A 25,956-nucleotide genomic window follows, 5' to 3' on the forward strand; every position below is an offset into this window, starting at 1 on the left:
TACAGGTTAAGATGAGCACCAACCAGAGGCAGTATTCTCCTGCAGTAGCTCTTTTGACTGAACAGGAACGGCAAGCATTGTCTTCAATGCTAGCGGCTTTTGTATTTCAGTGCATTACATGGCTTAATGCTGTGGAGTAGAATTTGTCCATGTATCCCACCTCCCGTCAGTATGGGATTCAGCTAGGTAATTACTTGGTAAGTTACTTATATAAAAATTACATATTGCATTACACTCCCTGAATTAGCCCTGGTCACTGACCAGCCCGAAGTATAGTGGGTAATCAACTGTCAGCATTACCAATGCTACAGGTAAAATCTTTTCAAATGAGTTACCTGAGGTGCCATTGACAATGCTGCTGCAACTATAGGCAGTCCCCGGTTTATGATGGGGGTTCTGTTCCTATGCCGTATCGTAAGCTGAAAATCGTCATAAACCGAAAAATCGTCAAAAATCCTAAGAAAAACTTACTTTTAATGCTCTGGGTGTATTGAAAATGATGTAAACTGTATTTTTATTGAGTATTTCATCAAAAAAAAAAAAAACTTCAAATTTTGATTATTCTGCTGTTTTGGAGCCATATTTCTTCCGTCGGATTGGCGTACAACGCATCGTAACCCTGGAGCATGAGTCGTAAACTGGGAAATAATTTCTGATGAATATATTTGAAAAGTTGCGTAACCTCGGAACATCGTAAGCCGGACCCGTTGTAACCCAGGGACTGCCTGTACCGGCTGACAGAGGCCGACATCCCCAATTGGTATTGGTTCGCCGTGCCATGTGGGTGTGTCCCACTTCAGGCGAACTTTTGGTCATTTAGCCCGACCCCCATTTTATAGAATTTGGATATCAGATTATGACTTCAGACTTTTTCAACGCCTTTTCTCCTGATTTATGCTTTATTGACTGGATTTGGAACTTCTCTCCCAGTTTTGACTTTGGATCGGTACTTTGGCCTCAATATGGATAAGTCAGACAAGATGATGTTGTCATCTGCTAGCGCCGCTGCTTCCACTTCGTCTACAGCTTTGACGACCGAGCCTGGTACTGCTGGAGATGCCTCTCACTGGTCCTGCACATCCTGCAAGTGTAGGATGTTACCCTCAAACGCAATCGACATTCTGTTTGTATTTTATGTAGGAAGGTTCAATATAGTATCAGTCAGATGTGACCGGTGTAGGTCCTGGCCAGTAGATCAAATGGAGGATTATTTGAAACACAGAAAATCCTTAGCCTCGAAGAATAAGTGCAGATCAGGACCAGCTGTAGGGCTACAATCAGTAGATAAGGGAGCATTAGATTCAGGGTTATTCAAGAAGTTAGAGGACAGGTTATCATCCAGTATGTCTAGTCTATTTTCTAGCCTGATGAGTAAGTCAACTGAGAATAAAGATAGTAGTAGTAGTAGCATAGTAGATTCTAATAGTTCTTTTTCAGCCCCCCTGCCTGTTCCAGAACCAGCCCTAACGGGTGCCAGGGGTCATGGAGAACTGCAAGCCTCGAAGGTAGGTTCTGCCAGCCCCCCCAGCATGGAGCAGGCAGTGTTGGCAGCAGATTCCCCCCTTCCTACTCAAGGTGTAAGTTCTGAGGTTGATGTAGAGTCAGGCAAGACACAGATGAGTAGAGAAAATAGGTTAGTAAGTGTTCAGGAAGAGAAGTGGAAGGTGCAGACTTCTTTGGGTTCGGGTTCGATTGGGGTTTCTAGTGTGATGACTTTGCCTTTGGATCCACCTTCAGTTTTATTTCTTGCTTCGAGTTCTTTACAATAGAAGGTTTCTAAGTCCTCAGTTGGTCGTTCGGGTTTTGAAGTGTTGGAGAGTGCTCCTTCGTCTTCGAAGGTTCCTTTTCCGTTGGTGGATAAGTTTGGTTCGTCTTGTGTTGGTGGTAGCTCTGGTGATCAGGTTTTCCATTTGGCTTAATATAATGCAGATTTGTTGGGTTTGTCACAGGATTTTAGATTACTAGTTAGGCAATGTTTCAATTTTGGGTTCTCCAATATTCATGATCACATCTTGAAGAATTTTCCTGACTTCGCTAATGATGTCTGTGAAGATTATCAAAAGGGAACAGAGTCTGTCCATTTTCTTTCTTTAAAATCTATGGCCTCTTCTGCTGCTTCTGAGTTTTCCTTTTCCCCAATTTCTTCTAAGCCTTCTTCCAATGCCTTTACACAATCTTCTTTATCAGGTCGCTCTTCGGAGTTTTCTCTCGCTCATCCTGTTTCTTTGCCATTAACTCAGCAGAACAAAGAATTTTCATTGGTTCAATCCTGTAATGTTGGAGTTTCTCCGGCTCCTCTCTCTTCGGGGTTGAGGGAAGGTGTACCTTTGGCAGTGCTGTCTTCTCTAGCACCTTACACGGGTCTCGTAGTTTCTCAGGCTTCTGGTCTAGAGGCTTTACAGGCAGTTGCGGAGTCTTCCGCAACCTTCTGCAACTCCGTATTTTCATCCTTTTCTGGGTTTAAGACATAGTGTGTCCACCGCTATTCTTGTGGGTGCTGTGGCAGTTGGCGTTTCGTCTGCACCATCGTTGAGTGTATCATTACTGATGGTATCTTCAGCCTCTCCTTTATGTAGAGTAGCTGGTAATTTTCCTTCTTCGGTCCCCATTGGTTCCGCAGCTCATAGCTTGCCCTTAGAAACACCTTTGAGTACTGGACCAGTTGGTATGTTCTCCACCTGTCCAGCATTGGCAGTAGTGTCTCCGGTGGTTACTCCGAGTGTGGCTTCTTCCTTTTTCTCCTTCTACTTCTTTCTCAACTTTTCCTGCGGCTATTCCTGTTCCTCCTTCTAAGGTGTTCAATGTGGGTTCAGCTTTGGTTCCAGGTCATCAGGGAGTTATTCCTCCCTTTCCCTAAATCAGTGTGACTTCAGCTCTGGATACCCTTCCTAGTGCGGCATTGGTTCATCCTGGTTTGGGTGGATCGGGTGTTGCGGCCTCTCCTCTCTCAGGGGTGGGTGTTTGTCACCCAGGTGTGGTCGACCCAGGGGTTACGTCATTGTCGCTGGGTGGTGCGGGGTTTTCACAGTGGAGTGCAACTGTCTCAGAGTTTTGTCATCGGCTTTAATTGGTACAGGGTTTGCTCAACTGGGTTCGGTTACTCGGGTATGATGGGGTCAGTTAAGTCAGGTGTTGGTCTCGCACATCCAGGTGTAGTGAGTTCCGGGTTGTCAGGTGCAGCTCTTGCGGGTGGTCAGCCTGTCTCTTTTCCTGTTCCAGTTTGGTCAGACCAGTCTGACAGAGAGTGATCTTTTGAAGAAGAGGAGCCGGTACCAGATATGGGTTTTTCTCCAGCGAATGAAAGCTAGTATAAGCGGATGGTGGACTTATCCATTCTCTCTATCCGCAGTCCAAGGCTCTTGAGGAACCTACACCACCAAACCAAGCAATGTTTGAATTGTTGTATGCATTTAAACCAGTAGTCTCCCAAACATCAAGTAAACTGGTATGGTTTGGCTGAGTCGAGCAGGCGTTGAGGGAGGTGGACTCTAGGTTAGCTTCTCTTATCGGGTCGGGTAGACAGGATTCAACCTTGCTTCCTAATCGGAAGGGGTTCTGTAGGGTAGCGGGTAACCCTTCTGCCGGTGTCAGAGTTCCACTCAACGAATCTGTTGAGGCCCTTCTCTCATGGGTTCCTTTGTCGAAGCGTTCAGTAGCAGTTACATCTCATGAGGCTTGTATTTTGAAGGACACCTTTCGTAGCCAGTCTGAGGCCTTGTCCCACTCTATGTGGATGTTGTCTGGGCTAATGGGGTTTCTCAAACAAGATGGATATGCTCCCTCTGATCCTGTACTGTTTAACAACCTCATCACTTCAGTTTCGATGGGGTTGGCATACCAGGATAACATTTCGGCTGGCTGTACAACCTTCTTTGGCAAGAAGAGGAGGAACTTCTTTTTAAATCATCATCTGCCCCACTATCCGGACATACATAAGAGGGTTCTGTTGAGGGCACCTTTTGCGCTCTGCAACAGTCTTTTTAGAGAGGAGGATGTCTCCTCCATGGTCAATTTCGTGTCGTTGTCAGCTGTAGTCACAACAGGCTATGATTCGTGTGGCGACTCAGGGTTCAAGATCACCTAAAGGATCCAGAATGCCATCTCCAGCTAAGCTATCAGGTTCTAAGTCCCCTGTTAATATCACCGAAGAAGGTCCATTTTGCTTCTAAGGGTTCGGCTTCTGGCTCCGTTTCGAAACCTTCTTTCAAGAGGGGTTTTTGGAAATAGGAGATTTTCCCTTTTCCTGTACCTGTGGGAGGTTGCCTTGCTCCTTTTTGGAACATCTGGAAGGAGTGGGGCACAGAGAGTTGGGTAGTTGAGGTGTTAAGGGAGGGTTACAGAGTCCCTTTTCATTCTCGTCCTCCTCTGTCCAGCCCCTGGGTTTGCCTTCCCAGTTATTCCCCATCCTCCCTCAAAGGGATAGCTTTAGCGGCGGTGATCCAAGCCCTTTTGGAGAAGAGGGCAATAGAACCCGCTCCTCCTCCTCCGGGGTTTTTCAGCCAGATCTCCGTGGCTCCAAAAGCGGGAGGGTCTTGGAGACCCATTATAGATCTTTCAGGTCTCAACTGGCTGGTAGTTTCAACTAAGTTTCACTTGGAAACTTCGCAGTCGGTGCTGCGGTCAGTTCAGAGAGATGATTAGATGGTTTCAGTGGACCTCAAGGATGCGTATCTCCAGGTTCCGATTCATCAGGAATCTGGGAGGTTCCTTTGTTTCTCAGGTCCAAGTGGAACGTTCCGGTTCAAGGTCCTCTGCTTGGGTGTAACCACAGCACCTCAGGTTTTCACAAGGGTAATGTCTCCTATTTTGGATGTAATGCATCGTTGAGGTTTTCAAATGAGGAGATACATCGATGATTGGTTGGTTCAGGCTTCGTCTGTGGATGGAGTGTTGCAGGCAAGGGATTTCTTACTGAACCTAGGTCAGACCTTAAGAATTCGGATCAATTTGGACAAAAGCTCTCCAATTCCAGCTCAAGTAAAGACCTATTTGGGGATGGAGATCCAGATGCGTCTTTTGAGGGCTTTCCCGACAGAGAAACGGATTCTTGCGGTTCTAGGTCAACTAGAGGTATTCCTGTTGGACAGGGCTCAACCAGTGAGCTTGTGAAAGAGCTTGTTGGGCCGAATGTCCTCCCTCTCGCCACTAGTTCCAGAGACTCTTCTCTGGATGCGTTCTCTGCAGGTGTGTCTCGGGGAATCGCTGGGACTTTCAGGAAGAGAATGCAGCTGTGGCCTGGGACGATTCTTGCCTGAAGGATCTTCGGTGGTGGTCAGAAGAACATCATCTGACTATCGAAGTAAGATTGGACTCCCCTCTTCCAGATGTTCATCTGTACATGGCTGCCTCAGATCGGGGTTGGGGTGCGAACCTGGAGGAATCTCAGGCCAGAAGCCTTTGGAGGGATGTGGATCGAGAGGAATCCATAAATTTCCAGGAGTTGAGGGCAGCAGAAGAGGCTCTAAGTTGCTTTTCAGAGCAAGTAAGCAACAAGGTAGTAGCTCTCTTTTGTGACAATGATACTGGCTGTGTCATATCTAAAGAAAGGGAGGAGCAAGATCACAAGTCTTAAACAACATAGCACAGAGAGTTCTTTGTTGGTGCGAGGATCACAGGGTTTCTCTTAACCCTCAGTTTGTGTCGGGAAGCTCAATGTCCTAGCAGACACGTTGAGTCGTTCTCAGGAAGTTCTTGGGGGCGAGTGGACTCTGGTTCAGGAAGAAGTACAACATCTGTTGAGGAAGTGGCCAGCGACAGTGGATCTCTTCACCACAAGAATGAATTTCCGTCTTCCAGTCTACTTCTCCCCAGTAGCAGACCCCATGTCTTGCGGGTCAGATGCAATGCTGCACTCCTGGGACAACCTTCAAGTGTATGCATTCCCTCCTTTCGGGTTGATTCAACAGGTACTGATCAAACTCAGGAACAGTATCAACACTCGGGTGACTTTGATAATCCCCTTCTGGCCCAAAAGACCTTGGTTTCCAGACCATCTGGACATGTGGACAGAAGTTCCATTATTCCTTCCAGAGAGGAAAGATCTTCTCAGACAGTCTCATTTCCATTACTTCCATCGGAACCTCCGCGTGCTGAAGCTAGCTGCCTGGAGATTGTCCAGTGAGCAGTCCATCATTCAGGACTTTCTAAGGCAGTGGCTCACCAACTGTGTTTCTGTCTGAGAAGATCATCTAGGAAACTATACCACACTAGGTGGGTTATGTACCGTAGTTGGTGCCGGAAAGAGGGGCATAGCATTTCACATCCATCAGTTGTGAAAGTGGCAGATTTCCTCTTGTTTTTTAGGAAGGAAAAGAACTTGTCATATTCTAGGATTGCTGGATATAGGTCGATACTCAGTAGTACGTTCAGGTTTCACCTGCCTGAGCTTTCAACCAGTAGAATTCTGCACGATCTATTAAGATCTTTTTAGAATGGAATGTCCAGTTTTCCCCTTCGGGCCCCCCTCGTGGGATCTAGCAGCTGTTTTGAGACAGTTGAGCTCTTCATCTTTCGAACCCTTGGAGTTGTTATCCTTAAGAGAGTTACCCAAGAAGGTGTTGCTCTGGCTACAGCAAGAAGAATTGGTGAGATTCAGGCAGTGGCTAGGACAGTATCCTAATTGGGACAGGATATCTTTCTTCCTTACTTGCCAGAATTTGTAGTGAAGTCTGAAACTGAAATGAATCCTCTTCCTAGGTCGTTTAAAGTTTCATCATTGGATGATTTTGTAGGTGACACATCAGAAATGCTGCTGTGTCCGGTTAGAGCTCTCAAAGTTTATTTGTCACGTACTGAGAAACTCTTGCCTTGTCCGAGAACCTTATTTGTTTCCCCTTGGTATCCATCTCATCCCATTTCCAAAAATGTAGTTTACTACTTGCGAGAGGCTATTAGTCAAGCGTCAGAGGGTTCTTCATCGCTTTTGGAGTGTTGTTCTTGGCGTCCAGGAGTAATATCAGGGGAATGGCTAGCTTTCTTGAATTTTTCAGTGTCGGCAATCTTGGAGGCAGCTACTTGGAAGTCATCGTCCTTAAGGCGAAAGGCAGTCGCCTAGGCGCAAGAATTAAGAACTGGGAACTAAATAAATAAATAAACAAATAAATATATATGCAAAGCAATTATATATATACAGAACAGTTATAACAATTATTGAGATGGAGAAAGCAAGGACATAGACGCCACTGACTTGTGTCATGAACTTCGCCTTCAGCCTGACACTGTCATTCCTGGATGTTTTAAAGTTCATTTTTGAAAAGGGCTGGTTCACAGTGTACCCAACACATTTGTTGCCTTGCGCATTCTGCTAACTTTGCCTGTTACTGTGGCGGCGGTGAGAGGAGCTTCTCAAAATTAAAATTAATTCATTTGCGGTCTACAATGACAGAAGAAAGACTTGTAGGTCTAGCTATGGTCTCTATTGAGAACTCACAGAAAGTTGATCTAAAGAATCTAGTGGCTGATTTTGCCAAGAAAAAGGCACGGAAAGCACATTTTTAGTTATCTGTAGTTGTAGCCAACAATCTAGAAAGACTCAGTGCTCACTAAAATTGAATTTCTCATTTCTGCAATTGACAGATATTGATAAATTTTAGTATAAAGTTACAATTACATTATAATTGAAAGTTGTTTGTAAACATTTCCTAATAATATAAAATTTAAACAATTGTTTCTGAGTTATCCATGTTTACTTCAGAGTTATTAATCATTCTCACTACTTTGATTTCTAGTCTTTTTTGTTAATAATTCAGTTCAGTAGTTATGAAGAGAATATCACATTCTCTTCAATAACTGAGATTAATATTTTGCGTTTTCAATTAATAGCTTTCAGTTCCTTTCAGTACATTGAATTCTAGTCTTTTTCTTTAATAGTTTAGTTAGGGATTTTAGTTACTTAAGATTTGTTCTATTAATGAATGAAAAAATGTTGTAGAGGCCATGTTTTATTTTTTCCCCCTTTTTCAGCTAAGGATACACTCAAATGGAAGGAAAATGAGTCAGATTTTCTTCACCACTTACATTTTCTTATCCCTGATTGAAGTTTTAAAGAAATAACTCAAAACATTAATTTTCATATGTTTATAATTGATTGTTATATACTCAATCATAATTTCACTATCAGATGCACATTTCCTTATTAAATAAACAATTTTTAAATAGATTATAAGCAAAAATCATTGTTTTGCTCTATTTAATGCCATTTTCAATATAATGTTATGAATACATTAATTGTCTAATATATCTTTATAGGCATCAAAATTGCCCTTGCAATGGTTACATATTAAAAAATAATGATGGAATTGTTGTAAATTTCAACCTAGATTTAATTATATATATATATATATATATATATATATATATATATATATATATATATATATATATATATATATATATATATATATATATATATATATATATATATATATATATATATATATATATATATATATATATATATATATATATATATAATATATATAATATATATAATATATATATATATATATATATATATATATATATATATATATATATATATATATATATATATATATATATATATATATATATATATATATGTATGTATGTATGTATGTGTGTGTGTTTGTGTGTGCGCATAATGCATTTCAACTTAATATTTGGTAGCTGGATTTACAATTAAACTATCCCGAAATGTCACCCAATGGGGAGCTACTGACTACTGCTCACCCCAGATCTCTAGCTGGTGGACCAACAAATTAAAATATTAGCCTAGGGCAGGAAACCCTAGAGCCGCCCCTGGAAGTCAGTGTCAGTTTTCACAATGTTCTACCTTAGGGATATTCAGTTTTCTTCAGAGAAGGGTTACTCACTGGGTCCTTTTGTTGCAGCCAACTCAATTTTATAGTTAGCTTGTATTGTTAGGGTGCTAGGAGCTTAGGTCATCAGTGGTAGCCTAAATGAACTTAAGAGTCTCTGTTAGTCAGAGTTCATATTGACTGTATTGTTTTGTTTTTAGGCCTTTGAGGTTAGGCAGGTCCCGGTGGTCATGTTGGAATATCTTCAACTTCTGCACAGTTGTCCTGCACACTCAACTTCTCCTCCAGACATGAGAGGCTGAATAGCCACATGGGAGGTTTGACTTCTCCCCTCCGTACTTGAGAGTTATAGAATATCACATGGGAGGCACTTCTGACTCAGACGGTACCTTAGACACGAGACTGATTTCAGGGTACTCTCTCTACAGGCATCCTCACCTACCGAGTTGGACAACTAGGTGAGGACACACATTTACACATAGTAGGTTGATAATGAGTTAGCTGCTTATTCTCCGTTGACAGGTCGGGCTGAATTACATTCTCCGTTGACAGGTTGGGCTGAATTAGATTGATCCCAGCTCCATTAAAATTTTGTTAATCAGGCTAATTCAGGTGTTCAAGGAGTGTATTGCAGTATGAAGTTTTCATAATAAAACTAATAATGTAATATTTACCTGAACACCAGAATGATTCCCACCCTCCTCCCCACTTCAATTTTTGATAGTGAGTGACTCAATTGGGGATATCGGCCTCTGTCGGCCGGTAGTTGCAGCAGCGTTGTCAACGGTACCTCTGGTAACTCATTTGACAATTTTACCTGTAGCACTGGTAACGCTGACGTTAATTACCCACTTGGTGGGTAAATTTATGGGGATATAGTTCGGGCTGGTCAGTGACCAGGGCTAATTCAGATGTTCAGGTAAGCATTACAATATTAGTTTTATGAAAACTTCATTTTTACTTATAGGACTTACCTGGTAGTTACATATAGCTGTTGTCTCTGACGCGCGGCAGAATTTTAAATTTCGCGCTAGCGCTATAAACACCTAGGTGATCCCTCTACCAGCGCCCTCTATAGGTAACAAGGAACTATCCCAACAATGTTCTAGAACCCATTAAGTTTTCTGCCGAGAGACCGGCAACACGGTCTCGTTTTGTGGTTGAATTTTTTGTCTGCTTTGCAATTTGTGGTCGGAATTAATTCTTTGTACAATATGTCTGATTCTGGTTCTCAGTATAGATATTGTGCTTTAGGCTGTAGGACTCGTTTGCCTAAGGCGACTATCGACCCCCATTCAGTTTGCTCTTCATGTAGGGGTAAATTTTGTAATTCAGAGAATACATGTGAGGAATGTATGCATCTAACAACGGATGAATGGTCAGCCTTAGAGAAATATCTCCACGGAAGTTAGAAAAGGACAGAGTTAGGAAAGCTTCATGAGAGGTCATCATCTGCTAAGTCTGTAGGGCAGGTAATTCAATCTGTTAACCCCTCTCCTATTAACTCTCCTTTGTCCGACCCTGTTGATCCCAATCCTATCACCGTGTCAGAGTTAAAAGTCCAGATGGACACTAAATTTTCAGCAGTGCTTTCAGCCATCCAGACGATGGGCCAAGCCATTGAAAAGTTGGCTCCTCGAAGTGAAGTGTTAGTGGAGGAGGTGTCTGTTCGGCCCACTTGTTCTCCCAGGTCTAGACCTCTGTCGGACTCCCCTGGTTCAGGGAGAGGGCATGTCGAAAACCGAAAGGAGGCGAGTGGGGCTTGCTCCCGAACAGTCACCCCCTCAAGTATTCCTGTTGTGCATTCCCAGGATGCTTCCGCACGCCATAGAAAAGGCGCTGCTGGGGATGTGTCTTCTAGTGGTGATGATTCTTTGACTCCTCCTCGAAGTGGGTGCTTCAAGCATTCTTCTCGCCCTCTCAAGAGGTCTCGCGCCGTCTCTCCTGCAGCGATTCCTAAGAAAAGATCGTTGACGGATCCGCAAGCGGGCTGTAGCTTCTGGGAGGATCCTGAAGCTTTTTCCTCCTCCTCTTCAGTGGATCAGCCCCCTCGTCGGAAGGAACCTACGCGTACTATTGCTAGTAATAAGCGTGTTTCTGTACCAGGAGCGTCTACATCTTGTCCAGCTTCATCGCAGATAGTGCCTCCTCCTACTACCAGTCAACAAGATCCCCGTTTTGTCGCTCAAGTCACGGACAAATTGACGGATCTTACAAATTGACGGATCTTATTCAGTTCTTTTGTGGCGCTCATGCTGCTTCGGGAGCACCTGTTGCGGAGACACTTCCTTTGAATGCGCCACAAGTCTTGACTCAAGAGCCTCCCACTTCGCATGCACCAGTGAAGAGGCTCAACCAGGCGCTTCAGCATTCTTCTCTGACTCCGGATACGCCACGTTCGGTTGGTGAAGCGCCACTTCAGCTTGGCGCGGCGCCACACCTGACAGATTCGGCGCCACATCGGCATGGTCGCAAGACTTTAGATTCCGTGCGACCTACTTTTCGTCAGGAAACTGTTCCTGTACACCAATTGTCTCCTGTGTCTTCTGTAGAAGAAGAAAATGAAGAAGATGTAGAAATAGAAGAGGACTTTCCAGGAATCAAGGAAAAATCTTGGGTTATAAGGAGTTACTCAAGTTTTTCGTGGAGAACTTTGGGGACTCTTTTAAGCCTTCGACTCCGGCATCTCCCAGATCGCAGTTTAAGAGGATAACGCCGCCGGATCCAGCTCCTTGTACACGCCTAGTTTTGGCGATTTCGGCCAAGAAGGCTATCAAGAAAATTAATTCCTGGCTCTCAGACAAGAGAGAGCAAGGCAAGAGTATGTTTTGTCTTCCACCCTCCAGATTGGCTCATCGCAGCCGCATGTGGTACTGAGACTGGAGAACGTTTTTCTTTGGGTGTGTCTGCCTCCGCTCAGGGACTTCTCCAGTCTAGTGGATTCAAGTCGTCACACAGCTCTTCAATCAGCGAAGATCTTTTTCACGCAGTGGAGTTGGATCATCTTCTCAAGAGTATTTTTCGCTGTTGTGGAGGTCATCAGTTTCCTTGATTGGTCAGTGGCGGCTCTGGCTAGGAAAGTCAAAGAATTCGGACTTTCGGATGTGCAGTTGACGGATTTCACTTGGTAGTCGACTGCATAGACAAGGGGGTATGCGATTGTGCCTTGGAGCTAACCGGTTTTTGCAACCGGAGTTCTGAAGAAACGACAACTCTGGTGCTCTTTTTTTGGCGAAGGGTGTTTCCCGCAGCCAGAGGTCTGCTCTCCTCTTTGCCCCTTTGTCGAAGGACCACTTGTTCCCGAAGGAATTAGTTCGAGAAACTGCTGAAGCTCTCACACAAAAAGCAACACAGGACCTGTTGGCTCAGTCAGCAAAGAAGCCGAAGAAGACTACTCCTGTAGCTACTTCCGCCAAAACTTCGGTGTTTTCGGACACTTCCAAGACGTTCAGGGGCAAGTCTGCAACTCGGCCCTTTTCCAAGTTTCGTGGGAAAGGAAAATCTTCTACTCGACCTTCCAATTTTCAACAAAAGAAATGGGTGTGCTGTCCTCCACATAGCAGTAGGTGCCAGATTCCAGTCGTTCTCGGAAGCCTGGCAAAGGTCACTCAAGATCCTTGGACCTTACAGGTGATCCGGGAAGGGTACTCCATCCCATTCCAACAAAAAGCCCCCTTTATCGGACGCTCCAGTCGCTTTTCAAGTATACTCCCGACTCTCAAGTTTTGCGCCCCTTCGAGAAGAAGTAGAAGCACTACTAAGGAAACAAGCCATCGAATTAGTGCCGACCCCATGCTCTCCGGGGTTTTACAACCACCTCTTTTTAGTTTCGAAGGCGTCGGGAGGTTGGAGGCCGGTTCTAGACGTGAGGGCATTGAACGTTTTTGTAAAGAAGACGAAATTTTCGATGGAAACGACAGAGTCGGTGTTGGCATCTCTTCAACCGGGCGACTGGATGGTCTCGATAGACCTCCAGGATGCGTACTTCCACGTTCCAATCCATCAGGAATCAAGGAAGTTCCTGAGGTTTGTTTTCCAAGGCAAAGTTTTCCAGTTCAGAGCTCTTTGTTTCGGACTGTCAACTGCACCTCAAGTGTTTACAAGAGTTCTGTCAACGGTGGCAAAGAATCTTCACTTGCAAGGAATAAGGATGTCAATGTATCTGGACGACTGGCTTCTGAAAACACACTCCAAAGCCAAATGTGTGGAGGACCTAATGAAGACATTATCTCTGGCAAAGGAACTAGGCCTACTAGTCAATGTTCCGAAATCGTCCCTCTCACCATCACAACAGATGGTTTATTTGGGAGTGAGAATGGACTCTCTGACTTTTCGGGCTTCTCCATCAATACGGAGAGTAGAGTCTTGTCTAAGCATGATAGGCGACTTTCTACATCGCGAGGTTTGCTCAGCCAACCAGTGGATGAGCTTGCTGGGGACCTTAGCCTCGATGGAGAAGTTAGTAAAACTGGGGAGACTCAAGATGAGGCCTCTGCAGTTTTATCTACAAAGCCAATGGCCACATAAAACCCATCCAGATTCCTTTCTTTTCAAGATCTCAGATCAGATCAAGAAGGAGCTGTTCTGGTGGAATTCAAGAGAAAGACTAGAGGAGGGAATTTCTCTTTTTATCAAGAACCCAGACCTCACACTCTTGTCAGACGCCGGATCAGGGGTGGGGGGCGACTTTAGACAACAAGGAATGTTGGGCCTGTGGCAGGAAGAACAGAAAGAACTGCACATAAATGTGAAAGAACTGGAAAGCGGTACATCTAGCCCTGATGCAATTTCAACAAGAGGTAAAAGGCAAGGTAATTCTAGTTCAGTCGGACAACACGACAGCTCTTGCTTATATCAAAAGGCAGGGGGGCACTCATTCCTTCTCCCTGTATCAGACGACCAAGGAACTTTTAGAATGGTTGGAAGAGAACGAGGTCACGTTATTGACCAGGTTCATAAAAGCGAGAGGAATGTAACAGCGGATCTCTTAAGCAGGAAGAATCAAGTCTTGCCCACGGAATGGACCTTACATCCCAGGTTTGCAAACAGTTGTGGAATCTGTGGGGTTGTCCGCTAGTAGACATGTTTGCAACAGACAGAACAAAACGCCTCCCAGTATATTGCTCCCCAGATCCCAAATGCGACAAGGCACTCTGGGTGGATGCAATGACAATGAGTTGGGATTGCCTAGAACTTTACGCTTTTCCACCTTTCAAAATTATCAGGAAGGTCTTGGAAAAGTTCAGGAACCACAAGAACACCAAGATGACACTAATCGTTCCTTTCTGGCCATCGAGAGTGGTTCCCAGATCTTCTCCTCCTCCTCGCAGATTTTCCGAGGATCCTCCCATCGGAGAGATCTACTCAGACAGCCCCACTTCCTGAGGTTCCATCAGAACTTGTCCGCTCTCACGGCTTGTCGCCTGCAGACTGTCGGCGACTCCTCAGGAAGAGAGGTTTTCAAAGGAGGTTGCAAGCGCTATTCTGCGACCCAGAAGAAAGTCTTGGACGCAGTATACCAGGCAAGATGAAATCAGTTTAGAGACTGGTGCAATAGACATGGAGTTTCGTCTTCTAAAACCTCTCTAAATCAAATAGCGAAGTTCTTGCTATCCCTTTATAAGGAAAAAGGATTGTCTTTGAGCACAATTGGGGTATCGATCAATGCTTGCGTCAGTATTTAAGCACAGAGGTCTAGACATCTCGAACAATCAGGATCTAACAGATTTACTTAAGTCTTTTAATACCTCGAAGACGAAAGTTCCTAAACAAATAGCATGGAATTTGGACATCGTTCTTAAATGGATTTGTTCAGATCAATTCGAACCTTTGGCAAATGTCTCGTTGAGAAATTTGACTAAGAAAACTATTTTTCTAGTAGCACTCGCAACAGCCAGGAGGGTGAGTGAGGTTCATGCCTTGGACAAAACTATTGGTTTCTCTCAAGGAAAAGCTGTATGTTCTTCCTCTCTTAGGTTCTTAGCGAAGAAACGAAGATGTGTCCAGACCATGGCGAGGTCTTTCAGCATTAAGAGCCTTTCAGATCTTGTGGGAGAAGGAGAACAAGAGAGATTGTTGTGCCCGGTGAGAGCCTTAAAGTTCTATATTCACCGAACAAAAGGTATCAGGGGCTCTTCGGAGAACTTGTGGTGTTCTGTGAGAAACCCGTCAAGACCACTTTCTAAGAATGCTCTTGCTTTCTTCTTAAGAGAAGATTATTTCAGAAGCCCATGTGAATTGTCAGGACTCAGACACGGGAACTCTGAAAGTGAGAGCACATGAGATAAGAGCTGTAGCTACGTCTTTAGCTTTCAGGCACAATCTCTCAGTGCAAAAGATTGTGAATTCTACATTTTGGCGATGTAAGTCGATCTTCGCATCGCATTACTTGTCAGAATTGAAGACAGATTTTGACAATGGCAGTACCTTAGGGCCTTTAGTAGTTACTGACACGGTGGTGGGTGAGGAGAAAGAGGGCAACCCTATCCGACTAACTTTTTCTCCTTGAAGTTGGAAATTGAGTTTGGTTTGCGTCGTCTGTCTGTAGGTACTATGTTTGTTGGTTTAGGAGTACCTACAATCTTTTTAATTTTGTGGTTGAAAGTTTTTAATTTTATATTATGGTGATAGAGGTGATCCCTTATTGTTAATTTGGTTCTGCCCAGAGCAAGGGCATATTAAGTCTTGTCCGTCATGGCGTTGTCCTCTGACAAGTACTAACAGATTGTATCTGACACCCGGATCCTTTATATCCTGTCTATACAATCGAGGATAAGCAGACTACAGAGGCAGTAACTGCTGAGTCAGCAATCCTTCAAGGTAAGGAACTAAAATTCATCTTTTGATTTCTAACAATATATGTGGCTGACATGGTCCCACCTCCTCTAAAGGTGCCAATCAGCTATATGTAACTACCAGGTAAGTCCTATAAGTAAAATGATATTTTTATGATAAAATAAGGTTTTACTTATACTTACCTGGTAGTTACATGAAATAAACTCCCCACCTCCCCTTTCATGTCAAGTGGGCTTAAAACTTAATGGGTTCTAGAACATTGTTGGGATAGTTCCTTGTTACCTATAGAGGCGCTGGTAGAGGGATCACCTAGGTGTTTATAGCGCTAGCCTTGAGAAATTTAAAATTCTGCCGGCGTCAGAGGCGACAGCTATATGTAACTACCAGGTAAGTATAAGTAAAACCTTATTTTATCATAAAAATATCATTTCTATAATAAAATAGTTTTATATATACTTACCAAGTAATTACAGAATCGGAGCCCACCCTCCTCCCCCTCTGTTGGACAGGAGGCACAAACAGAATGAGATTGTCTGCTAAGTAGTTCCTGGTATTCCCGTTAGTGTGCAGGAGTAGTCACCTACACTAAAACAATTGAAGCGCTAGTGTGGATTTTTAAAATTTAGCCTGCCGCAATAGTTGAAACTATAGCTATGTAATTACTTGGTAAGTATATAAAACTTTATTTTATTATAAAATTGTCATTTTTCTAGTATCCATATAATGCTGCAGACTTTTACAAGTTTGTGTTTTATAAATGATTAATAATATTGCTTTTGTTTACAGTCTGGCACACCAGCCATGACAGCAGCTGGAATAGAGGCAGCTGAAGAAGCCAAGCTACGCTCAAAATATCCCATTGTAGGTCGACCAATGGCAGGACACTCCGCTTTTTTGCAAAAAAGACTGGCTAAAGGGGTAAGACTGTTTAGTTACTGTTATGCTTATGATAAATGGCATTTTAATATTTTTCGTAAGTTCTAGGCAGTATGAAGAATGTTGGCTTCTGCATGGGACTTCTGTACAAAAATAACGTTGCGAAATTAAGTTTTTACAATATAGTGATAGAGCTTACTTGTACTTGATTAATGTCTATTTACAGGTAAGAGGCTAGGATGGGTTTTCTGTTTATTATATGGATAGTAAAGCACATTATATGGATGTTAAAGCACAAATCCCTGGAGTTGCAGTAGTTCCATAAGAGACAAGTATATTAAACCACTTGTATAGCACAACAGATAGAGATTCATTTCACAGCGGGTAAAATGGGATTGTTCATGTACTTCTGTACTAAGTTCACTGACTTTGTGTACTAGCACTGTTACTGTATGTTACAGTTATAAAAGGTTCAATTTTTAAGGTGAAACTTACTCTCTGTTATTTGCTTTATATGTGACTACTTCGCGTGGGTTTGACATGTTAACCCTTAAACGCCGAGCCTCTATTTACAAAAGTGTCTGTTGTATGCTGGCGGCGTTTGGGAGTTAGCGCCAAAATGGAAAAAAGGTTTTTTTTTTTTAAATCACAGCACACTTAGTTTTTAAGATTAAGAGTTTATTTTTGGCTCCTTTTTGTGTCATTGCCTGAAGTTTAGTATGCAACCATCAGAAATGGAAAAAAATATCATTGTCATATATAAATATTGGAATATATGACAGCACGAAAAAAAAAAATTTCATATATAATTGTATACAAATCGCTCTGAGCAAAATGGTTAAAGCTAATGAGTTATTTTTTTTTGTTGTATTGTACACTAAATTGCAATGATTTTGGTATATAACAAATTGTAAAACGATCAAAGCAACACAGAGAAAATATTATCACAAAATGATGCATGAATTCATAACGCGCGGACGTAAAAAGTTTTTTCTAAAATTCACTATAAATCGAAATATTGTGCTGGCTATATTAGACATAATGCATCGTCGGGGATTCCGAATGAGGCGATACCTCGATGATTGGTTAGTTCAGGCTTCGTCGGTAGACGAAGTTTTGCAGGCGAGGGACTTCTTGCTAAACTTTTGTCAGAAGTTAGGAATTCGAATCAACTTGGGAAAGAGCTCATTAATTCCAGCACAGACAAAGACGTATTTGGGAATAACAATTCAGACGCGTCTTTTGAGGGCTTTCCTGACGGAGGAAGCGGGTCTTGGCAATTCTGAGCCAATTGGAAACATTCCTATCAAACAGAGCTCAACCTGTGAGCCTGTGGAAGAGCTTGCTGGGCAGGATGGCCTCCCCCTCACTTCTAATTCCAGGGTCTAGTCTCTGGATGCGTTCTCTACAGGCATGTCTCAGGAATTGCTGGGACTTTCGGGAGGAGAACGTGTTCATAGTCTGGGACGATTCTTGCCTGAAGGATCTTCGGTGGTGGTCAGAAGAATATCATCTGACCATCGGCATAAGATTGGACTCCCCCCCTTCCAGACGTTCATCTGTACACAGATGCCTCAGATCGGGGTTGGGGAGCAACCCTGGAGGAATGTCAGGCCCAGGGCCTTTGGAGAGATCTGGATCGGAAGGAGTCCCGCAACCACAGGGAACTAAGAGCGGTAGAGGAGGCTGTAGGTTGCTTTGCAGATCAAATAAGCAACAAGACAGTAGCACTCTTTTGCAACAATGTAACAGCAGTGTCATACCTCAAGAAGGGAGGGGGAACAAAATCGCAAGAATTAAACGAAATAGCACAGAGAATTCTCCGCTGGTGCGAGATCCACAGGGTTACTCTCATTCCCCAGTTTGTGTCGGGAAAACTCAACGTTTTGGCGGACGCTCTAAGCCGATCGCAAGAAGTTCTGGGAGGAGAATGGATGCTAGTGCAGGCGGAAGTACAATTTCTATTGAAGAAATGGCCAACAACGATAGACCTATTCGCTACAAGAGAAAATTTTCACCTTCCAGTATACTTCTCCCCAGTAGCAGATCCCATATCTTGCAGAACGGACGCCATGCTACACTCTTGGAACAACATGCAAGCGTATGCATTCCCTCCATTCGGAATGATTCAGGAAGTGCTGATGAAGCTCAGGAACTCCAACAACACCTAAATAACGTTGATTTTCCCTTTCTGGCCCCAAAGACCTTGGTTTCCGGACCTTCTGGATTTGTTGACAGATGTCCCAGTATTCCTCCCAGAGAGGAAAGATCTTCTCAGACAGCCGCACTTCCATCACTTCCACCGGAACTTCTGCGTGCTGAAGCTAGCTGCGTGGAGACTGTCCAGCGAGCGGCACGTCATGCAGGACTCTAAGGCAGTGGCTCGCCAACTGTCTTTCTGTCTGAGAAGATCTACCAGGAAACTGTATCAGGTCAGGTGGGCGGTGTACTGCAGTTGGTGCCGGAACCAAGGTCATCGTATTTCACTTCCAACAGTAGCGAAAGTAGCAGACTTCCTCGTTTTTTCTTAGAAAGGAAAAGAAACTATCGTACTCTATGATCACAGGTTACAGATCAGTGCTTAGTAGCACATTCCGTTTCCATCTTCCGGAATGGCGACCAGCAAAATCCTTCACGATCTTCTAAGGTCTTTTAAAATAGAACGCCTAGTTCTTTCGCTTCAGGCACCTTCGTGGGATTTAGCGGCGGTATTAGGTCTCCTTCGATCGTCAGCATACGAACCATTAGAATCACTCACTAAGGCAGTTGATGAAAAAGGTATTGTTTTTAGTTGCGCTGGCCACAGCTAAAAGAGTAGGAGAAATTCGGGCTGTGTCGAGAACTGTATCCTTCTCAGGGAAAGATATTTTTCTTTCCTACTTGTCGGAATTCGTGGCTAAATCAGAATCGGAATCGAATCCTTTACCCAGAGCGTTTAAGGTGGCGTCTTTGGAAGATTTCGTAGGAGGTGACACTTCAGAAATGCTGTTATGTCCGGTCAGAGCGCTGAAGTCTTATTTGTCACACACACAAAAGCTGTTGCCTCGTCCGAGAACGCTATTCGTTTCCCCCAGATATCCTTCGCGTTCGATCTCGAAGAATGCTATTAGTTTCTTCCTAAGAGAAGTGATTCAACAATCGTCGGCGGATTCTTCATCTCTTTCGGAACCATCGAACTCCTCTGGATGTCCAAGAGCTCATAGTATTAGAGGGGTGGCGACATCGTCGGCATTCCTCAGGAATTTCTGTGTCAGCAATACTAGAAGCAGCAACTTGGAAGTCAGTATCTGTTTTCATGTCTTTCTACCTTAGGGACATTCAATTTACTCGCTGGGTCCTTTTGTGGTGGCCAATTCAATTCTTTAATAAAGGGTAAAACTAAGGGGGCCGGGTGAGGGCGGGGTTAGACAACATAGGATAGGAAAGTAGAACTATCAGTGAATCGAGATTCACATAGGGAGTACGAAGTTTGACAGTCGTACAATGGAGTTAGGTAAATCCAAGTTTTCAAGCTCAATTTATTCACCCATTCTGCACAAGCATCGACGGCAATGGACAGCGATGAATCAGAAGAGACTGCACACTCGACTTATCCTCCATACATGAGAGGCTACAATAGCCACATGGGAGGTTCGTCGTACTCCTCCATACATGAGAGGCTATGAATAGCCACATGGGAGGTTCGCCATGCTCCACTACATGCGAGACTTTGATTAGCCACATGGGAGTTGGTCTTCTCTTCATCCGTGGAAGGGTTTCTTTGAATACCACATGGAAAGTAGCTCGACCCAGACAGTACCGTGACATGAGACTGACGTCGAGGGTACTCTCTCCTTTCAGGCATCCCCACCTGCCAAGTGGACAACCTGGTGAGGATTCGTTTATATATAATAGTAGGCGAATAATGAGTTACCCGCTTTACTTGTTGGTAGGTCGGTCTGACTTAGATTGTACCCACCTCCACTAAATTTTGTTAATCTGGCTAATTCAGGTGTTCAGGGAGTGTATTGCAATATGAAGTTTTCATAATAAAACTAATATTGTAATACTTACCTGAACACCTAAATGATTCCCGCCCCCTCCCCACTTCAATCTGATTAATGAATAATGCAATTGAGGATCTCTGCCACACACGGCTGGGACTTGCAGCAGCGTTGCCAACCTTACGCTAGGAAACTCATTTGACAAGATTTTCCTGTAAGCGGTGGTAACGCCGACAGTTAATTACCCACTTGGGTAATGAGTTATGGGGATGTAGTTCGGGCTGGTAGGTGTTCAGGTAAGTATTACAATATTAGTTTTATTATGAAAACTTCATATCTCTCCACCATCCATAGAATCGTCAATGCCTCTCTGTCGAAGGCACTGTAGCTCTTCGCTGCCCCTTTTAATGCTCGTGATGCAAAACATGTCGGTTTTTCATTCCTGCATCGTCAACTTGAGAAATCACTCCCCCAATAGCTATACTGCTCGCATCGGTGGTTATTAGAAATGGTCGATCGAACTTTGGATAAGGTAACAGTTCATTACTATAGCCGATTCACTTGAGGTAGATTCTTGGGCCTACGAGACGTTTGTTTGGCGGCCTCTGATTGGCTGGTACCTGGAGGTCTGCAGCTCGCTCACTGTTTCATTTGAAGTTTGTAGCTCAGAAAACTTGCAATATGTTTATATTTCTTCATTTATCTCATGGTTTACACAAGATAGGAAAGTTCTGATCATACCATAGGATTCGGTATTAATTGTACAACTAAATCGTGATTTTCTGAAACCAGTAAGATAAAACACAAAGGAATTACAACGAGTAGAAGTGAAGAGAGAAGCATTTCATTCTTTATACCTGTTTTTACATATCGTCGGATTTTGTATCATTGATGCGATTAAGATAAAATAAAACTAGTGTTTTCATACAATAAGTTCACCCTGAATACGCTGGTGCTTTCAGATTTTAGATGTGTGTGATATGTGGAGAGAAAATGAAGAATATGGTGTATTATGTAGCATCCGTACTTGACTCAGTTTGGCAGTAGTGCCGAGAGACGTGATCTGCAAACAGCGCGAGCGTTGAGGTGCCGTTGACAGTTGCCATTAGCGATATGAGAAGTTTGGAGTTTCGACAATATTTACCGTATTATGATGTCATTACATTTTCTGTACATAAATGCAGAGAATTCACATTATTACTGTCGAACTTTTTCACTCCAATATCATATATGTCCGTATGTCTGGACATATCTGATAAGAAAAAATGAATAATCATATGGATACATCTGGTTGTGTTGGCTTCAATTTTAGTCTAGATGAGAAATTTGCATCCTGTAGGCTACATGATAAATAACAGGCTAAATGAGTTCATTATTATGGCTGCTTGTTTCTCTGATCAATAACACAAAAAGCTGAAATCTCATTTTTAAATCTTTTATTTCTTACCATAAAATCTACTGGCGATGTAAGAATATAAAATTCTGTCTTTTTCAGAATTTGTTTGAGCTGCTCTTACACCAGAACGTTTATTCCTCTATATACATGTTATATTTGATAATTGTGCAGGCCTGTTATTTATCATGTAGCCTACAATATGCAAATTTCTCACCTAGCCTAAATTGAAGCCAACACATCCAGATGCATCCATATGATTATTAATTTTTTCTTATCAGATATGTCCAGACGTACGGACATAATTATATGATATTGGAGTGAAAAGGTTCGACATTCACAATGGGAATTCTATGCATTTATGTACAGAAAATGTAATGACATAACAATACGGTAAATATTGTCGAAACTGTTAACTTCTCATATTGCTAACTGGCAACTGTCAACGGCGCCTCAGCTTTGCAGATCACCGCCTCTCGGTTTCTACTGCCAAACTGAGTTGAACAGATGCAGCATAATAAGACATATTCTTCATTTTCTCTTCATATATCACACGTATCTAAAATCTGAAAGCACCAGCGTATTCAGGGTGAATTTGTTGTATGAAAACACTAGTTTTATTTTATCTTGATCGCATGAATGATGCAAAATCCGACGATATGTAAAAACAGGTATAAAGAATGAAATGTTTCTCTCTTTACTTTTACTCGTTGTAATTCCTTTGTGTTTTATCTTACTGATTTCAGGAAATCATCTTAACAGTACACAAGAGAATATTTTATCACTGTTGACATTTCATCTCCGTTGTTGTTTCTCTGTCTCACTGTCATACCCTACACACACAATTGCATTTATGTTTTGGGTTGTAAAAATAAAAAATGACAAAATACAGGAAAAATATAAATAAAAAGGTCATATGCATAACATGAAAAAACAACCTGTATCAAGTCAGCTTCTCCCCTGCTCCACCCATCTTCTAAAGTAACCCCTTTTGGTGATAGAAATTCATTTCTTGGTATAATGTGGTTCAGATTCCACAGTAAGCTGTAGGTCCCATTGCTAAGTAACCAATTGGTTCTTAGCCACGTAAAATAATTCTAATCCTTCGGGCCAGCCCTAGGAGAGCTGTTAATCAGCTCAGTGGTCTGGTAAAACTAAGGTAAAAACTTCCTCTCCTGTGGTGCCCAGCTATCCTAAAATAGAGTGCTGTAATTATTTGCTGTTTAAATTTTAATGTCATTAAACAAACTGAATATATTTCATAAAAAAGGGATTTTGACAAAGGAAAAATCTATTTCTGGGGGAAGACCTTTGTCACCCAGTGAAATTGGTTCCAATTAGCACATTTCTAGGTATAAGATTGCTACATATACCAGAGAAAAAAACTGTCTAGAATGCTGGAGTTACTACCTCCAGTTCGCTCATCTTAAATAGATGTCGATATACACAAGGGGTGAGCTATTACCACTACCACAGGCCTTCGTCCAACAGACTTCTCAATTCTCAAAGTCCCAAATTGGATGGGCCGTTACACACCTGTAACCCAGAATACTCACCCGCTCGCAAACTAGGCATCATCACGAGACTGACACGTCATCCCAAAATTAGCACCCACCAAGCTGAGTATATCACCCGGGTGGGAAAAAACGAGGGATGGGTCACTGGGTGACATAGGTCTTCCCCCAGAAATAGATTTTTCCTTTGTCAAAATCTCTTTTCTGGGTTCGACCTGTGTCAGCCAGTGAAATAGTGGCAGAGAATTAGCCATACGAGAGCTTGGTGGACCGCCTCAAAGAATATACAACGGATCTAAATAAAACTTTTAGAGAAAACTTCACTGTGTTTTAATACTGACAATTCAAAATATCGACAAAACCAGAATTCAGAGGCACACAGATAAAAAATTCAGAAATTCATAATAAAAATTCAGAGGCACACAGGTAAAAATTCGGAAATTTATAATATTAATCCAACCAGGATACTTAAGGTTAACAAAAATAAATGACAATGAGGCATTTGTGGAAAATGAATGGGCTAGGCTAAGGGGCAGAACTGACCCAAGGGTAGATGCAGGGTAAGCAGGTGAGACAGGAGGGTTAGGGACTAAACTCACAGGTAAAAAAGGGAGGGGGTGGAGGAAACAGTCATGAATTAAACTTGAGTTGGACCAGGAGGGACAACATTACCCACAGCAACTGTGGAAAATTTAAGGGCCTCTAAAGACTTAAGATAGTGGCGTTTAAATACTTTTGGTGATTTCCAACCTGTATACTACTTAAGATCATCAAAATTCATATAATGAAAAAAGTTAGTTGAAGTGGCCACTGCACGAACATCATGGACCCGAGGTACTGATTCCGGATTTGCTTGCTTAATAAAATAAAGAATTTGTTGTCTGATGGCTTTGAGTGAAATGTTGCCTCCACTTTCCCTAACAAAAAGGGGACCTGAAGTTCTATTAGATGTCCTATCTAAGTAAGCCCTTAAAGCATTGACTGGGCATAGGGATAAATCTTGTGGGAGAGGAACAATCTTCCAAGGAGACCACCTATTCTGCGGGTCTTCGTTCTTTGCTAAAAAACTAGGGTCTGGGGACTACAGAACTTCACCCAACGGGAGGAAATCAACATGATTAGGTTCTCTAGAAAGAGCAGACAGTTCAGAAATTCTAGCACCTGAGGCTAGACTTACTAAGAATAGTGTTTTCCTTAACAGACTCGGGTATGAACACAAAAATTATCAGTGTCTGATGCCAATTTAAGTACATCATTTAGGTACCAGGAGACCTTGTGTCAACGGGTTGCTGGTCTAAGGCGCGCACATGCTTTAGGAATAGATGAAAAATACGAGTCTGAAAGATTAATATTAAAACCATGTAAAAATATTCTTTTTAAAGCAGATTTTGTTGTAGTAACGGTACTAGTGGCCAATCCTTTCTCGAATAATGATCTGAAGAAAGAGATTGCTAGGTTCGTGGTCATCTCATGAGCATTTGATTCTCTCAAAAACAAAGCTAATTTCCTAACTGCCGAGTCATACTGTCTGAGGGTAGATTCTCTCTTATCAGATTCCATGAATAATGCATTAAGAGGGTCAATGTTAGCGTCTTTATGCGCTGCTTATTTCATGAAGTCCATAAAGCCAGGGCACTGAGAATTCTTGAGGAAGCTGACACAATCCGAGTTTGTACTACTTGTGTCAACTGTGGGTTGGGAATATGTCTGGGAGTGAGCTTCAATTCTAGGAGTAATGGAAACCAACTGCTCTTTGGCCAGTTGGGTGCCACTAGTGCTACTTGGCCTCTGAATGATCTCAGCTTGTGTAAAACTTTCATCAACAAATTTATTGGGGGAAACAGATAGATCCTTTGCCACCTGTTCCAATCAATTGTCATTGCATCTGTGGAATAAGCCAGAGGGTCCAGATTGGGAGCCACGTAACATGGAAGTTTGTGGTTGCTCTCTGTGGCAAACAGGTCTACCTGGAGACCCGGTACCTGAAGGCAAATCCACCCGAACGACTTCCTGTCCAAAGACCACTCCGACTCTAGTGGGGTTGTCCTGGAAAGTGAGTCTGCAATGACATTTCGAACACCTGCCAGATGGGTGGCTGACAGATGCCAACAATGTTTACTTGCTAGGGAGAAAATTGCGATCATCACTTGATTGATATGGCCCGACTTGGAGCCTCCTCTGTTCAGGCAATGTACTATAACTGCATTGTCTAGTACCAGCCTGATGTGAATCTGTCTGGCTGGTCGAAGTTTCTTTAACGTTAGGAACACTGCCATTGCCTCTAGGATGTTTATATGGAACTGGCGGAACACTGTCGACCACGTTCCTTGGACTTTTTCGTGTTGGGAATATCCCCCCCAACCGCTCAGGGAGGCGTCTGTATGTACCACGAGAGATGGAGGGGGAAATTGGAGAGGCACTGATCTCGACAAGCTCTTGACTGTCGACCATGGGCGAAGTCTTTTCCTCAATATCTGGGGGATCAGAGAAAGTTTGTCTCTGCTCCGCCTGTTGGCTCGTTTTCGCCATACTCTGTTTATGTCTTTCAGTTTGGTTTTCAGCAGCAAGTCTGTTACCGAAGCAAACTGAAGGAAGCC

The 25,956-nt window shown here is 42.9% G+C and overlaps 1 protein-coding gene across 1 annotated transcript in view; it reads left to right on the plus strand.

The window, feature by feature from the left end:
• endos (alpha-endosulfine) overlaps window positions 1-25,956 on the plus strand; it is a 60,031-nt gene that overhangs the window by 17,267 nt on the left and 16,808 nt on the right. The window contains exon 3 of the mRNA XM_067099956.1: window positions 16,380-16,511. Within this exon, the coding sequence (XP_066956057.1) occupies window positions 16,380-16,511 (132 nt within the window). The remainder of the gene's footprint in view (window positions 1-16,379; window positions 16,512-25,956) is intronic.

The sequence above is a fragment of the Macrobrachium rosenbergii genome, chromosome 56 (genome assembly GCF_040412425.1).
Source record: "Macrobrachium rosenbergii isolate ZJJX-2024 chromosome 56, ASM4041242v1, whole genome shotgun sequence".
Classification (NCBI taxonomy): Eukaryota; Metazoa; Arthropoda; class Malacostraca; order Decapoda; family Palaemonidae; genus Macrobrachium; species Macrobrachium rosenbergii.